Source organism: Anabrus simplex, chromosome 12 (assembly GCF_040414725.1).
Source record: "Anabrus simplex isolate iqAnaSimp1 chromosome 12, ASM4041472v1, whole genome shotgun sequence".
Taxonomy (NCBI): domain Eukaryota; kingdom Metazoa; phylum Arthropoda; class Insecta; order Orthoptera; family Tettigoniidae; genus Anabrus; species Anabrus simplex.
In genome coordinates, this window is record NC_090276.1 from 43,305,580 (window position 1) to 43,322,056 (window position 16,477).

The window sequence follows — 16,477 nt, forward strand, 5'->3', positions numbered from 1 at the left end:
ATGTTTTCTTCTCTACATCTGTGAGGGCAAGATGGCTTAGATCATTTTGATGACCTCTGTGAGTGGGAACATATTTTACTTCACACATTCCATTTTCGTGTTCAATTAGTCGAATACTTGCTGGACAGATCTCATCAACTTTGTTGCTTCCCTGAAGCTTCAAGTGCCTGATGCCTTTACTTTCAGACACAAAAAAGCCTGATCGATGACACACATAGTAATGCCTCTTCGTGTTATCTGTTGCAGTGTAAGAACCCCTTTTCTTTACATACTGTGAACATGTTTTGCTTTCAATGTGCTGTTTCCACTCTAGGAAGCTTGAGAAAGAAGGACATTTTTTATCCTCTGTCTCAGGTCCTCCAATTAAGTTTGTGTGGCACTGACGCTCGTGCCGTTTTAAATTATAACTGTGCGTGAACTGTTTATCACAAAATTTACACTGGTGCGGAAGAGATGTCTCGCCCTTTAAACAAGGCGCAATTTCATCTAGTTTCTCTGGATGGGCCTTAGAAAGATGTTTCCAAAAAAATTTATTATACTCATAGCTTTTACCACATTCGGAACACGAGTATTTCTTAACGTTGCTCATTATAACGTTATGTAAGTAGGCCTACCTAAACTGAAGAAAAACTAAATATACACGCGGCACGTAACTAAATACACACTATAGCTGGGCACACCAAACGAAATACACTAATCCCACAGGTACAGTAACGAACACTATGCACAAGTAGATCTTCGAAAATATACGCACGTAATTTTCTTCTCAAACCACTCGTACAATAAATACACTTTCCTGCTGTCAACTCGAAATCGTCACTGCCCGGTTCTCTTCGTATGTATTCGTAGTGTACCTCATAAACATTACTATAGTTCGTTCGTTCGTTCGTTCGTTCGTTCGTTCAGCAGATCTCCTACAGTTCGTTCTTTTGCATTGTCAACTCAAATCCAGTGCGCCGTTCGGAAATCTTCGGCGTGTTCCGTAAGGGTTCGGCCGTGGTATCCAGGTGGAGCCCGAGTACGTCCCGTCAGGGGCTAACGTCGAGTGACACTTACGGATTTAGCCTTGCTAAAATGGGAGACAATTCGACGGTGGCGCTCCTAGTGACTTGACCTGAAAAAATCGCGCTAAATTCAAATATCAATAGAAATGTATATACGGAAATGGATAAATAAATTACGTCTAGAAAGAAAGTGTTATTGAGATATTAACTTCGAAGTTGCTAAAGCAATTTTGGATAAATGAATGAAGAATTATTTAAAAGTTTATTATTCAAAGACTAAAAGTAGATATATAAACAAGATGTGAAATGGACTGTTGTAGTGATGGGTCGAACTAGCTCTTTTAAGGGAGCTAGCTCATTCGCTCCCGCTCCTAACTGAGAGTCGTTCAAAAGAGTCGACTCTTGGGAGCGGGAAGGTAGGAGCGAGCCAGGAAGTCAGAGGCCGCTCTCCGCTCCAGGTTCGTTCGTTCATTCGTTCATCCGGTTTAGGGCAGACGGCTCTTTATGACTTCCGGTCGCTCTTCATGACTTCCGGTCGCTCTGTATGACTTCCGGGAACGAACGATATAGCGCAAATAGTTTATATTTTCCACAACAGATGGCAGCACAACGTCTAGTACAGAAAGCTTCTTTTGAAATAAAACAAATAAACAAATGCACTCCTGGCAACATTGGCAAATAATCTAACGATAAAGCTTTATATACAGTAACGAAGAAATGTTTAACAAATATGCAGTATTAATGGATAACATCTAATATTACTTTGCCCATGTTCTTTTCTTCTTAAAATGATGCTTTTCAAGACTGAATGCACCGTGACGAGACGTATGTTCATGATATTGGCAATACTTACACGTTAATAAATAATTGTTTAAGAATGTAATGGGATGTAAGTTACTATAGTATACACTAAGCCATGAGTTTTTTACTCAGAAGCGCCCAAAATAGCGTGATTTTACATCTTCTAGATTAATCATGACTCCCGTCTTTATTTGAAGGAGCGAGATGGTGCGAGATAGTTCACCTTTTACACAACAGATCGCAACACAATGTACAGTTTGGTACGCTACTCTTGGAATAAAACAAATGTACATTGCTGCCAACATTCCCAATTAATCCGATGATAAAGTTTTATACACAGTAACGAAGAAACGTGTCACAAATACACAGTGTTGATTGATGACATCTAATATTACTTTGCCTATCAATCAATCAATACTGATCTGCATTTAGGGCAGTCGCCCAGGTGGGAGATTCCCTATCTGTTGCTTTCCTAGCCTTTTCCGAAATGATTTCAAAGAAATTGGAAATTTATTGAACATCTCCCTTGGTAAGTTATTCCAATCCCTAACTCCCCTTCCTATAAAGTTCCATTCTCCTTAAAATGATGTCTTTCAAGGTTGAATGCACCGTACGGGACGTATGTTCGAGATATTGGCAATACTTCCGTTCGACCCCGGCAATCCAGATAAGCATAAGAAGAATCTCTATTCCTGTGCACGTAGTTTACATTTCACTCAAAAGATGTCATCAGAATATCCTCTTTCGACTGGAGCTGCAGAAAGTTTCTCACTTGACACTTCGCGTTGGGACAACAGATTCTTTCATTCATTAATGCAGCGTAGGAAACATAGCTGATTAAACGCGATCTTTAACGAAAATAATGGAAACTACTATCAGCACAAATGTACATATAACCAAGTATACTACAGTACGCATAGCATTTTGCCTATTTTTCGTGTACAGTATGGTCACACTCTCTTCTATTTTTATTTTTTTTCAAGAACGATTAAACCGTATGAGTCGTATATGTTCGATATATTGGCATTCCTTACACTATCTAAACTTACTTCTTCTTCTTCTTCTTCTTCCGCTTCGACCACTTTTCCTACACTTGTGGGTTCGCGGGTGCGAACTGTTCCGCAAATGTGAATTTGGCCCTGTTTTATAATGAGTAATAATGTTACTGGCTTTACGTCCCACCAACTACATTTACGGTTTTCGGAGACGCCGAGGTGCCAGAATTTAGCCCCGCAGGGGTTCTTTTACGTGACAGTAAATCTACCGACACAAGGCTGACGTATTTGAGCACCTTCAAATACCACCGGACTGAGCCAGGATCGAACCTGCCAAGTTGGTGTCAGTAGGCCAGCGCCTCAACCGTTTGAGTCACTCAGCCCGGCTGGCCCTGTTTTATGACCGGATGTCCTTCCTGACGCTAACCTTATGCGGAGGGATGTAATCAATATTGCGTGTTTCTATGGTGGTTGGTATTGTGGTGTGTTGTCTGAATATGAAGAGGAAAGTGTTGGGACAAACACAAATACCCAGTTCCCGAGCCAGAAGAATTACATTCCCGACTTGGCCGAGAATCGAATCCGGGACCCTCTGCAGCGAGGGCCTCAATGCTGACCATCCAGCTAAGGAGTCGGACTTCTTACACGTCAATAAAAAATTATTTGAAAATGTACTGCGGTATACACGTTGGTATGAGTTATTTAGCCTATATTTTAAAGCCAAAATTAGTGTTATTTTCTATTTGCCTTAATTCGATTTAAAACTACGGTATATTATTTTATCCACTGTACTGTAAAACCGAAAGATTTTGGCAATATGTTAATTCATAACTACGAACTCATTTAAGAAACAGATGAGGATTTATCAGAGTATTTCTTAATTATTTCAGACAGAATAAAACTACGCCGTTTCTACTTGCCGAGTGGTATATTCAGTATTCTGGATAGCGACTGTTTATTCGTGCTTAGTTGAGGTTAGTTAACCCGAACTTCGTGTCGTTTATTTGCTCCTAACCTACTGGATCTATACTAGGCCCTACATCCTTCATAGATTATGAGTGCATACAGGAAGTGAACAGGTAAGTATTGCTCAATAACATATTGTTTATTTCATTTCATTGTTTCGTTACGTTGCAAGTTGCCAGAACTATGGCACAAAAACGTACCTAACAAACAGCCCACAACCACTGCACTCAGAGCACTGACTGAATGCGGGAAGATGCTATAGACTGGGTAGCCTATAAAAAAGAAAGCGGCTTCAGTACGTCACGTGATTATCTGAGGCATGGCATTGGCTAGAAATGAACGAGAGTCGATGTGACGAGCTAGCTCTTTCTTGGAGTCGCTGCTGATAAAAGAGTCGGCTCGTGCTAGCTCTCAGGGAGCAAGGAGGGAGCTAGCTCATACAAGAGTCGACTCGTAATTGAACGACTAGCTGTTGATAAAAGAGTCGGCTCGTGCTAGCTCTCAAGGAGCAAGGAGGGAGCTAGCTCTTACAAGAGTCGACTCTCATTGAGAGAGCTAGTGAGTCGTTCAAAAGAGTCAGTTCGTTCATGAACGACCCATCACTAGACTGTTGTGAATTGGCTTGTTCTTTCATTTATGCATTACTTTTTTTAGCTTTAGCATTCCTGCCTGAATTCTTACGGTTGGATTTGTCTTTTTTCTCATTTAAAAACATCATCACATTAAGATACTTGTCAATAAAAATATCGGCACATTCCTTACATATATGATGCAATGAATTAACATTTAATAGGTGGACAATTTTCCTCTTAACATGAAGCCTACTAACAGAAAGAAAATCTATAAAATCCCGGCTTTAATCTAAGAAGAGGGATAAAAGAAAGAAAAGTATGAAAATGTTGTCGACAGTGATGCTTTGAGGAATATTTATGTACAATTAAAGTAAAAATGTAACATACCCTTGGCTGTATAGTAGAGGATTTTGAAAGTCGCTGGCCTGGAAATGATCTGAACAGATCTTATAATTCTTATATAAGCGTAACGTCCCTTCTTTCTTGTACACCTTATCCAAATCACTTCTGTGACATTTCAAAACCCACAGATCACACCTACAACAACACATCGGTATTGAAGGTTACCTGCTGCACTATACAATAAAATATGCGTATTACATTTTAAGCCAGTTAAAATATGGGTCGAGTAGGTCAGAAGATTATGAAGTACTATAAAGATCTCTGTCACTAGAAGAATATATATGCAAACACAATATTACTCACATTTTCTTGTCACGAGGGAACCTGAAGAACGACCGCACATTCTTCTCTACTTCATAGTTACTGCAGCCAAACACAGCACATACCTTTCCCCTCATATTGAGAGGAGATATCAAGGAATGACACACGCTACTATTTAATTATGTCAACTCACTGAAAGCGCATAAATAACACCAAAAACTTCACACAAAAATACACGTGCTCTTATGATAGTATCAGTAGTTTTCAGGTCTACTCGCTAGAGAGAGCTCCAATAGCTGTCACTCGATATCTCGCTGAGTGTCGCGTATTGTCTCTACTGTATTTGGTGATGTTACATGAAAGCTCATCAGTATCTGACTTATCTACTATTAGCGATGACAGGACATATCAGACGGGAGAAAATACCTCTACTGAAGAATCAGGGGCCTGTTCCACGAACAAACTTTGCAACTTTTCAATTCTAGCAAAGTGCAAAGTTTTTCTGTTCCACCTTGACCTAGGTTGTACTTTTCAATTTCTTCACAAAGTGAAAAGTCTTGCGAATGAGTGATCCAATCAAGTTTATTCCATGGGCAAACTGTACAGGCCTAATACTCTATGATTTTAATGCTTATGTTTCGTGGCGAACTTGATGGTATAATTTTGGTACTGTTAGTTTTGCAGTTTTGATCATGGGAAAGAAAGGTTATTACAAGAAGCTGGCTGTGCTGGAAGTTGTCAAGGAGAAACGGGACATCCTTTTTGGCAACTTGAAAAATAACCTCTCAAATGATGACACGCATCAATATTAATGAGATTACCGTCAACACATCCACACACAGAGGGAAATTCACCCTTCATTAGAAATCCCGTTGCTATATTAAGTGGATTATCAGGCCAACATACTGTTAGGAAATATTACATCTACAACTTTGGTAACAGTTCTGTAAATAATTGCTTTTGATGTCCCATGTATTGCTGCTACACCGTGCAGCTGGGCACCATTTACTAACCAATGTAAGCATATAAGAATTTGTTCTTTTTTGGAAAGGGATAGACTTCCTTTTGTTGCATGTTTCAATAAATGACCAATCATTTCAAGAATATAGTCAGCCTGTGTTGGGGTAATACAAAATCCTCGCGAAATTCCGTCGAAGTGAGGTCATGAAAATTAATCCTGTCTTTGTACGTTTTCATATTGCATTTTTCATCACTAACAAAAGCTCACGTAGTAACATGTTTATATCACCAAGACAAATTCTACGCCGAGAAACTCGCGTACATACTTGTTAATTAACAGATGAAAAGGGAATCATCTCCTTGCAAGATTTCTGAAAACTTTTCACTTCATTTCTTTGCACTTTGCATTTCTGTACCAATGGAGGAACATAACAGACTTGAAAAGTGAAAAGATTCCTAACTTTCCACTGTGCAAGCTAAATCTGAAAAGTGATGGTAGAACAAAATCTAAGGTGCAAAGTGCACACTGAAATGTTGCAAAGTTCATTCGTGGAATAGGCCCCAGGTATGCTCGATGTCTTTACACCAGAAAACTGGTCGACTGTCATTGCATCAGGAAAAAAAAAAAAAAAAAAAAAGATGAAACCTCATTTCCACGTCACTCACATGGACAGCAGCATGTTCTATTCCAGCAAACAGAATGAGATTACTAACAGGAAAACATCTATCGCAGGATAAAAACTGCAGTGGTTTCAGATTCGACACATTGTTCTCTATAAGGACAGTCACAGCTTTCTACAACTTTTAAGAACTTGTTCCACTGACTATTGAGCTGAGTAAGAGAACAGTTGGTCGCCCAAGTGGATTTAGGGGCACAAACCCACTCTTGTATCCTCAAAGGCACAGGATAATGACTGCAAAAATAGACTGACCTATTGGAGCATATCCCTCCCATTCATCATCAGTTCTGCAGAAATCTGGCAACAGTGGAAAAAACAGCAGAGCAGGATGAAGAGGGCATATTATAGTTTAATTCCTGTGACAGTGTATGTGCAATTATCCACAGAGCAAAAATAACCTCCCCATTGTCTTTACACACTAAAACATGCTGACTGTCAAGAGGACATATTATACAGTCCAACCTGCCCTAACGGACACCCTTATTCAGCGAACACCTCCCTATACGGACAATTTTCCTCAGAACGGATTTTATTTTACATTTTTACATTTACATGGCCTCATTTAAGCGGACACCTCGAACTTCGGACAGCGGACATCGCAATTTGTCCCGTCCACTTGACTTAAGCGGACACATTACATGTTGCAGGACAATTTATTACGCCGGACCACATGTCATCCTTTCTTTTAAAACCATTCTTTACCGGGCGAGTTGGCCGTGCGCGTAGAGGCGCGCGGCTGTGAGCTTGCATCCGGGAGATAGTAGGTTCGAATCCCACTATCGGCAGCCCTGAAAATAGTTTTCCGTGGTTTCCCATTTTCACACCAGGCAAATGCTGGGGCTGTACCTTAATTAAGGCCACGGCCGCTTCCTTCCAACTCCTAGGCCTTTCCTATCCCATCGTCGCCATAAGACCTATCTGTGTCGGTGCGACGTAAAGCCCCTAGCAAAAAAAAAACAAAAAAAAACCATTCTTCAGACATAAGGAAATTGCTTTTGAATGTTTGTACTATTTCTTGTGCAAGGGGATAGAAGGTACATCAGAATGCAGTTCTACCTAGTGGTGTATAGGCCTATTCCGAGAATTCTAATTGCCGAGAAATGCTGCCAGAGACTGTTGACTCACAAGTTACAGGGGATTTTCTTCCCTTCTTGCATCATTATATTCATAACTCGGATTGTCGCTGATAAGGTCGAGCTCAGGTAGAAAGAAAAGACAGTACAGGCGCTAATCAGCGAGACAGAAATACCGTAGTATTTCAGTTGTCTTTTAAACATGAGTAACAAGGGACGATCGTGTTCAGATCTCGAGGCAAGAAGAAATGTGATTATAGAAACTGACAAGGGACTTTCAGTGAGAAAGCCTGCCGAAAAATTCAACTGCGGGAAAACTCAAATAAACACTATTGTGAAGAATAGAACTGAAATTTTAAAGGAGTTGGAGGAAAATACGAACGTTAAAATGTTCGATTATTTTTACAAACTTGTTTTAGCGGAAACCTCTCATAATGGACATTTTTCCTCGGAACCGACAGTGTCCGCAGAAGGGAGGTTCGACTGTAGTTATTTCTTTGAGGGCATAATTTATACAATTTGTAGTACTGGTTCATACACTAGTGTAAAAGTACCTTCTGAATACTTTTCATTATGAAAGTGGATACTTTTCTCTTTGTCCAGGTGCTTCAAAAAATGATTTTGAAAGCTGCTATAATTTTAAATCCCTTATTGACTTTATCTTTCATTTACTAAAAATGTGGCACCTTTGGCACCGAGCCCTCCAATTATACTTTTTTTTTTTGCTATTTGTTTAACGTCACACTAACACATCAGAGGTTTTTGGCGATGGAAGGGTGGGAGACTGGAAAGGTAGCAGCCATGGCCTTCATTAAGGTACAGCCCCAGCATTTGCTTGGTGTGAAAATGGGAAACCATGGTAAACCATCTTCGGGGCTGCCGACAGTCGGGTTCGAACCCACTATCTCCTGAACGCAAGCTCAAAGCTGCGCGCCCCTAACCGCACGACCACTTGCTCGGTCCAGTTATACATTTACGCAAACCCAAAGTACATTCACCTGGCCATAAACAACGTTAACGGACACTTAAACAGAATTCGAGACTGGACTGTTAATAATTCCCTTAAAGTTAACAAACTTAGAAGAATTCACAGGCCAACATAGTAGGATCCAAAAATAACCACAATAAATTGGAGAGAAAAAATATTCCTCCAATTAGATTTCAGGAAATAGAAATCTCTCTGAAAGTCTCCATGAAGAACCTTGGCCTAATCATTAATAAATATCTAACTAGGTCTGAACATGCAACAAAAATCTCAAGCAAACTTTCTCCACACTGCACTCAAAAGCTCCCACTTAAAACAAAGAAATTACTCCTACAAAGTCTAATTCTACCCATTTTTGACTACACAGATATTATATACAACAGTTTAAACAGCACACTCAGTGCCAAATTATAGTGAACATACAACGCATGTATCCACTTTAGCTTCAATAAACTGAGACATTGCCATATCTCACCCTACCTCAAACAGTTACCTTGGCTATATTTTATGGGATGACAAAGTATCCAAGAGAATGAAATTAACCCGTAGAGAGCCAGACAACGATATATCGTTGATTCGAATATACGCGTAAAGTGCCAACCACGATATATCGTCGTTTGGATAGCGCGATATTCTATACGAGTTTGTACAACTTGGGCCGTCACATTGCAACATTTTATGTGTCCAGTCCATAGAAAATTGTCATTAGATTTTAACTACGTCGCTAGATAGTGCGTAAATTCATTCGTTATCACGCATTGAATTTCTAAAATCCGTGTTCATCTACGACGCATGATCTCCATGCCGCGTGATTAAATGGCGACTAGCGGGAGAAGTTATTTTGTTAATGATGACGAACTGGCTGTATATCTAAATAATTTTTAGTAAAGAATGGGATGAAGACTCAGATAAGGAATTCACTCCTCCAAGTGAGGAAGGGGAAAGTGAAAGTGTTATTTGGAGCGATAACGGCGAGTTTTCTGTAAACACTCAACCACATACTCATTGTCCGAGTGTAAACATTGAAAGTGGTAATGACCGTCTGAGTGACAGTACTGACGATGACGGCTGTAACAATACCAAACAGCAAAAATTTCATGTTTTCCGTGAAATTCAATTAGGTCAAGATGCAAAATACCAACCCTCACGTGATTATTACGATACTCCTGGCCCGAGACACGCCCCTTCATCACACGCAAACCTATAGCGTATTTGTATTTTATTTTTCACGGCTCAGTTATGGAACCTCATAACTACAGAGACAAACGGATATGAGAAATCATGTCTCGTCACCACATGCCAGAGCACAGCAGTGGCGCCCGGGTACATTGATTGAAATGAAGGCTTTCATTGCTGTTTTGTTGGAAATGGGTATAGCTAGAGGGCCGAGCATATTTTCTTATTGGGTAAAAAAACTCCCGTTATATTTCATGATTTGGAAATATGTTCTCAAGAAACAGATTCCAATTGATCTTGAGATTCTTTCATCTTGTGAACAATGATAATCTAGCACCATCTGGTCACCCTGACTACAACCCATGTGCCAGGTTCGATCCCATTGTTGGCCATGCCAATTGTATATTACGATACCACTGTACATAACTCATAAAATACTCGAGATAAAAATGTGAAACTTAACATGTTTATTCATCTGAAACAGGACATTGCAATGAAGTCATCAATATATACCGTTGAGTTAAATTTTCTGTTTTTTTCTGTTTTGATTCTGATTTTTAAATTTTGGTGTTTGAAAACTGTTTAGAAAGTTTTTTTTTTTTTTCAAAATACCCAAGGGCATTTTAGTGTCTTAATTCAGTTCAGCAGTAAGAGTGTATTCTTGTTAACATTCAATAAAAATTTCAAGTCATAGTTATAACATTTGTGAACTATTTAGTCCAGTGAGTGAGAACCTGCAAAATTCTCTGTCCGGCACTCCTGGCATACTGTGAGCACCCGGACCTGGCACTAAGAGGGTTAATATTGTATAAACAGTATTTTATACCAATTGTAACATACGGACTAGAAACACTGGTAACTAATAAGAGACAAAATAGTAAGATCCAAGCAGTAGAAATGAAATTTTAAGAACATTGGTTAAAAAGACAAGAAGAGATAGAATTCAAAATATTAAAATCACAGAAGACCTAAATATAGAACGATCAGTACAGAACATACAGAAAGCAAGACTGAGATGGTTCGGACATGTAAAAAGAATGGGAAAGGAACAGGTAGCAAGAAAGGAATTGGAAAGAGAAGTTAAGGGAAAGAGACCAGTTGGAAGACTGAGAAGAAGGTGGATGGATCAGATTTGGAAGGACATCAGAGAAGCTGGATTGGATGTGGCGGAAGTAATGGAGCAGGAAAAGTGGAGGGACAGAAAGGAGTGGAGGAGGCTAGTTAATCACACTCGGGCGACTGCAGTGGGACATTAATGATGATAATGATGATGAAATCTGCACTCTGTCAGTTATCCATAGTATTCTATGGAGTGAAAACCCAGATTACTTGAGAGCTGACCTTCAGTACCTCTCATCTAGAAATAATCACCAAACAAGGTCATTAACTAGCTCTGCAAGCTTTTCCATTAGCCGCTAACAACATTGCATTTTCTCAACCTCTAAGTGGGGTGGGTTCCTCGTAAGTATCAAAACTGTCCAGTACCTTCCCCACCGGAAGCCCCATAACATTTCACACGCGTGCTGTTGGCTACATGTGGTCTGACATCGTGCAGCAACACTATGCCTTTTGACAGAAGTCAAGGTTTTCTGCAAACTGCTATCGACAAACTCTTCATTGAGTCGCAGTAACTGGCAGCATTCAATGTTGCGAGAAATCAATCATCTGGACATCCTCCCTACAGACCTGACCTGGCACCCAGCAATTCCCATCACTTCAGACTGCTCAAGGGGCATTTGGGTGGCAAGAATTCAATGACAATACGGCTGTTCAGCATGCCACCATGTCCTGGCTTCAGGGACTGGACACATATTTCTTCCATGCCGGTATAAATGTCTTGGTGTACCGCTGCAACAAGTGCTTGGACATGAATGGTAACTACCAGTGTCCTACTGTGCATCTTTACTGCCTGTCAAATAAAGTTTCTTCCTGGGAGCTCCTGAAAATGAAAACCTACAGCCTGTTTTCCAGTCTTTGACCGGGTCAGGGATGTAATGAATGAAACAGATATAGGCTATTAATACGATGGGGTCGCCACTCCCAAAGTGATTATTAATGACTGATAAATGCTATGAAATGATAACGGAGAGTGTTGCTGGAATGAAAGATGACAGGGAAAACCGGAGTACCCGGAGAAAAACCTGTCCCGCCTCCGCTTTGTCCAGCACAAATCTCACATGGAGTGGCCGGGATTTAAACCACGGTATCCAGCGGTGAGAGGCCGACGCACTGCCGTCTGAGCCACGGAGGCTCCTGAGCCGTTACTTTATATTTTGAAGAGTCTTTGTACATATACCCATACAGTGAACATGTTATAATTCTACCATCGAGTAGCTCCGGCCTTTCTAAGAGTTCGAAGGGTCAAGTGACTCATTATTGTTATTCCAATTTACATGACATTTCCCACTCAACAGTACAGTATGACTGACCTTGCAAGTGGCACTTTCTTCACACTCGAGCTACAAAATTCAGAAACTTTTTGTACAGGTTAGTAGAATGCTCCCTCCCTCTCTCTCTTCCGAGAACCAGAGACATTTACACAGCAGCAGAGTTATAACGTGAGCAGTGTACTAGGATATCTTCCATTTAAATGCTTGAATGCTAACCAGGAGTGAAAGGATTTGATTGTGAACCTTTAGCAAAGGAGGTGAACACCTAACCAAGAATGCAATGCAGCCAATTGATTTCAAGTTAAACTCACCTGCAGGACAGGAGGGAAGCTCCAGTCGTGGTATGTTAGTGACTCGCTGGAAGTCATCGTGACATGCGTTACAGAAATGAGTGGTCCCAAAGCAGAAGAAAACGGCAACAGAACAGCAATAGCGACACTTGTACTCCAAGAAATCTGTGCCATGCTTGGGGCACATCTGAGCACGAGACACGTCGCTGCATGCTCCACACACTAACTCTGTAGGGTCGTATTCTTCTCCCAGTTCTGCATCACAGCGAGCTTCACCACCGTAGTATGCCTGGAACATATTACACATATTTTAAATTAGGTATGCCTTTCTAAACATAAGTGTGTGTTATTTCTTGCACTTGCAAGGCTGGAAGGTTTATTTTCTATCTGTAAAGGCTAAAAATAATAAACCGGGCGACTTGGCCGTGCGGTTAGGGGCACGCAGCTGTGAGCTTGCATCCGGGAGATAGTGGATTCGAACCCCACTGTCAGCAGCCCTGAAGATGGTTTTCCGTGGTTTCCCATTTTCATACCAGGCAAAAGCTGGGGTTGTACCTTAGTGAAGGCCTTTCCTATCCCATCGTCGCCATAAGAACAACCTGTGTCGGTGCGACTCAAGAAAAAAGTATCTTTTTACCGGAGATACACATCAAACTTGTTATAATAGCTAGAAAATAATTTCCTAATATTTATTAACCTTTCAAGCACTGAGTTACCAGTTGACTCTTTGGTACCTCAGTGCCGAGTTTTTTCATTCGTATGTAAGAAAATATTATTATTACAAGATATTAGAAACATTCCGTATTGACAGTTTTCACTTTACAAAGGTAAAAATTAAGTGTATCCTCCTAATTCAATACATCATATAATTCCATCATTAGATGGAGTAATCAAATTCAAACATGTTTCGGCTCGTTTGAGCCATCTTCAATTAAAAAAGGGAGAGGTTGAAATCATTTACATAATACAAGCTAAAAATGTGCCAAAGAACATAATGAAGGAACAAATGAAAAAACAAAAGACACACATGACGGAAACAAAAACAGCACAATATACAATATTTACATCATCAAATGGAGCAAAAAACAACTCGCTGCAATAAAATTCAGTGAAAACAGGGGTTAATACAAAACGTAATTGAAACTAAAACCTGTGTTAACCTAACAAGAAAAGAAATGAAAAGAAATGATACAGATGAAAACGAACAATAAGTGCACATAGTGAGGCTGCGGACCTCTTAGTTTACAAAATTCTGGTTTTATAACAATTCAAAACAGGATGAAATCACTGTGTCGAAAATTCAGGCCAAAACTCTGCCTTTGTAGAAACACCACCACATCGAATGGCTAGGAGGGGAGCGGGAGCGAAAAAGTTTGAGAAACCAAGCCTGAGATAACATGCAGGCAAAATGCATGTGACACGTGATGGAAAAACGCCAATGAAATTTAAAACTTTAGAACAGCAGCATTATCAATATCTTCTCAATCTAGCGGTCCCATTCTTCACAATGTTGGCTGGTTTGTTTGTTGTTTGTTTGCCTTATTTTAAAAGGTCGGAAAAGCCACGACAAAAAATTGAAAAGCTGTGTTAGAGGAGATGACAGATGCATGGTAAACTGTAAGTGACCTAGTGGAAACCGTCAATGAAGTTCCAATCTGTAATGGAAAAAATGAGGTTGTGTGAGAAACTTAGGCTGATAAGTAAAAAAAAGTGTAAAATGGGTGTGAAGAAAGCTTTAAACTTACGGTGTTTAGAAGGTGGTAGAAGGCCTTCGACCCGGTACTCAGTACCTTGAAAATAGTGTGTCAAAAAATGAGTACTGGAAAGGTGGTGTAAATTGTTATTATTATTGTAACGTTTATAACTCGATAGTGTGCCTGAAAACTAAAAAAAGTTGAAGTTCTCGTGCACCGTCTACAGATGGGCGTAATAGTGCTGGACCGGCCACATCAGCCCGTCTATAGGCGGGCGTAGCACTCATCGGGTTAAATATATCCTCAAATTCTCAAAGTGTAAAATATATTTATTTTAGAAATAGGTAAAATAATGAATACTGTTTGCTCAGATTCTTGCAGACTGTCGTAAGTACTACAAGAAAAAGTCTGAACTAGGCAAGATTTTCCTCCAACCTGCTGACATCCCCTACTCAACATAAGTCTCTTCCTTTCCCTTCCATATCGATCTCTGCTGGTCAGTGAGAATCTAGATTCTTCCTGTATAACTGTGAATGTCATCCCTCTGTATCGCAGGTGGTCTGCTGACACTCTCCCTTGGCTCCTGTGGTCTGCACTCCATCAGAGCCTTGGTCTATTTTGAGGTGCTCTTCCCTATGTGGTCTGCATTTGCTCCATCACTCAAGTCGTCCTGATCTCCCCATTTTGAACCCGCTCACTCAGGCACTGAGCACTCCACTGCTCCGTGACAGACTTTAAGGCAGTTGGTGCTGTTCACAGTGAAATTTACAGTTTCAAGCCCAAATGTCACGACTGGTGGAATGCATGAGTCATACATTTTCCTACGGAAGTTCCTTGGGACCTGCAGATTTCGCAGGATGTAATTGAACCTGCCAAAAGCTGCCGATGTCAGGCCGATTCCTCTGCAGATCACTGTCTACTTCCTAGTTTAATGCTGCACACCTCAGCAACTTCATGCACTTTGCCAGTGGTGACACAAATTATGTTTGAGCTCATTTTTTGTTCTGCTGGGGTTCATCCTCAGACCTGCAGTTTAGAGACTTCTCTGAGCTCATGAAGCATTGATTCCAGTTCCTCAGGACTGCTGCTGATAAGGATGGTATCATTGTTCAGATATATATTTAAAAATGTATGAAAACTAAAGTCAGTCCGGCCATTCTATCCGGTCCATTTCCTTCATTCTTTTTTTAACTGAAAGGTATTCATGCACAGATTTGTCATCAGGTACTATAAATCACTTAACTTCCGCCTTCCTCAAATTATTTGATTTTTCAATTTTTTGTCTCTTTGCAGCAATCATAACTTTGGTTCTAATTGAGGTACAGAGGTCGTCTTGGCCTAAGAACACTCAGTGGATCAGGCTCTTTCATTTCAGCTCTTAACTATTCAAATTGGTTGATTCTGAGGAAAGTTATGAGTGCACATTCAATTTGATGTCTCATTTCTTCTACATTTTTTCTCATTGAAGCAATCATATCTTCCGTTCTAATTGAGGTACGCAGTTCGTCTCGGTCTAAAAACACTCAGTGAATCAAGCGCTTTCTTTCGAGGTAATAATTACTTAAATTGGTAGATTCTGAGAAAAGTTATGAGTACATTTGTCTCCATGACAAAGATCTTTGAAGGACTTTTTAGCAGTTCAGCGCATAGTGTTGTTCCAAGGAACGTTTAATTCAATTTCTTTGTGTGATGTATTTTCAAGTGTTTCGTTGACATTACATTCTATTACCACAGCAGATCATGTGCTTAATTTCATTAACTCAAAACTTTGCAAATACATCCGTGAGGATAATAACGAACACCACCATACTTTGTACACTGCAGGCAGAGCCAGCGGGAAACTGATAGTTTTATTTTAAAAAGTATTTAGGAGTGGGAAGGAGATGGTCGTGGTCTTAAGGTACAACCCCAGAATTTTCCTGGTATGCAAATGGGAAACCACAGAAAACCATCTTCAGGGCTGCTGACTGTGGGGATAAAATCCACTATCTCTTAGATGCAAGCTCACAGCTATGTGCCCCTAACCACTCAGCCAACTTGCCCGGTAATATTAGTATTAATGCCATTTTATCCCAAAATTGTCTCTTGAATACGCAAGTTTTTCAGTGACTAAAGTGAAATTGCTTCACCCTTCCTTAGGCCTCTATTGATGGAAATGTTTCCGAGACCCAGTCTTCTTCAATTTTACCACGAGGAGTGTGTAAACATGTCTTTGACAAGGTTAGAGT

General features: G+C 40.2%; 1 protein-coding gene across 1 annotated transcript in view; it reads right to left on the reverse strand.

Annotated features, from left to right (window-relative positions):
- Positions 1-16,477, reverse strand: part of hiw (highwire) — an 815,007-nt gene that overhangs the window by 20,379 nt on the left and 778,151 nt on the right. Inside the window, exon 69 of the mRNA XM_068229800.1 lies at positions 12,577-12,844. Coding sequence (XP_068085901.1) covers positions 12,577-12,844 — 268 coding nt within the window. The remainder of the gene's footprint in view (positions 1-12,576; positions 12,845-16,477) is intronic.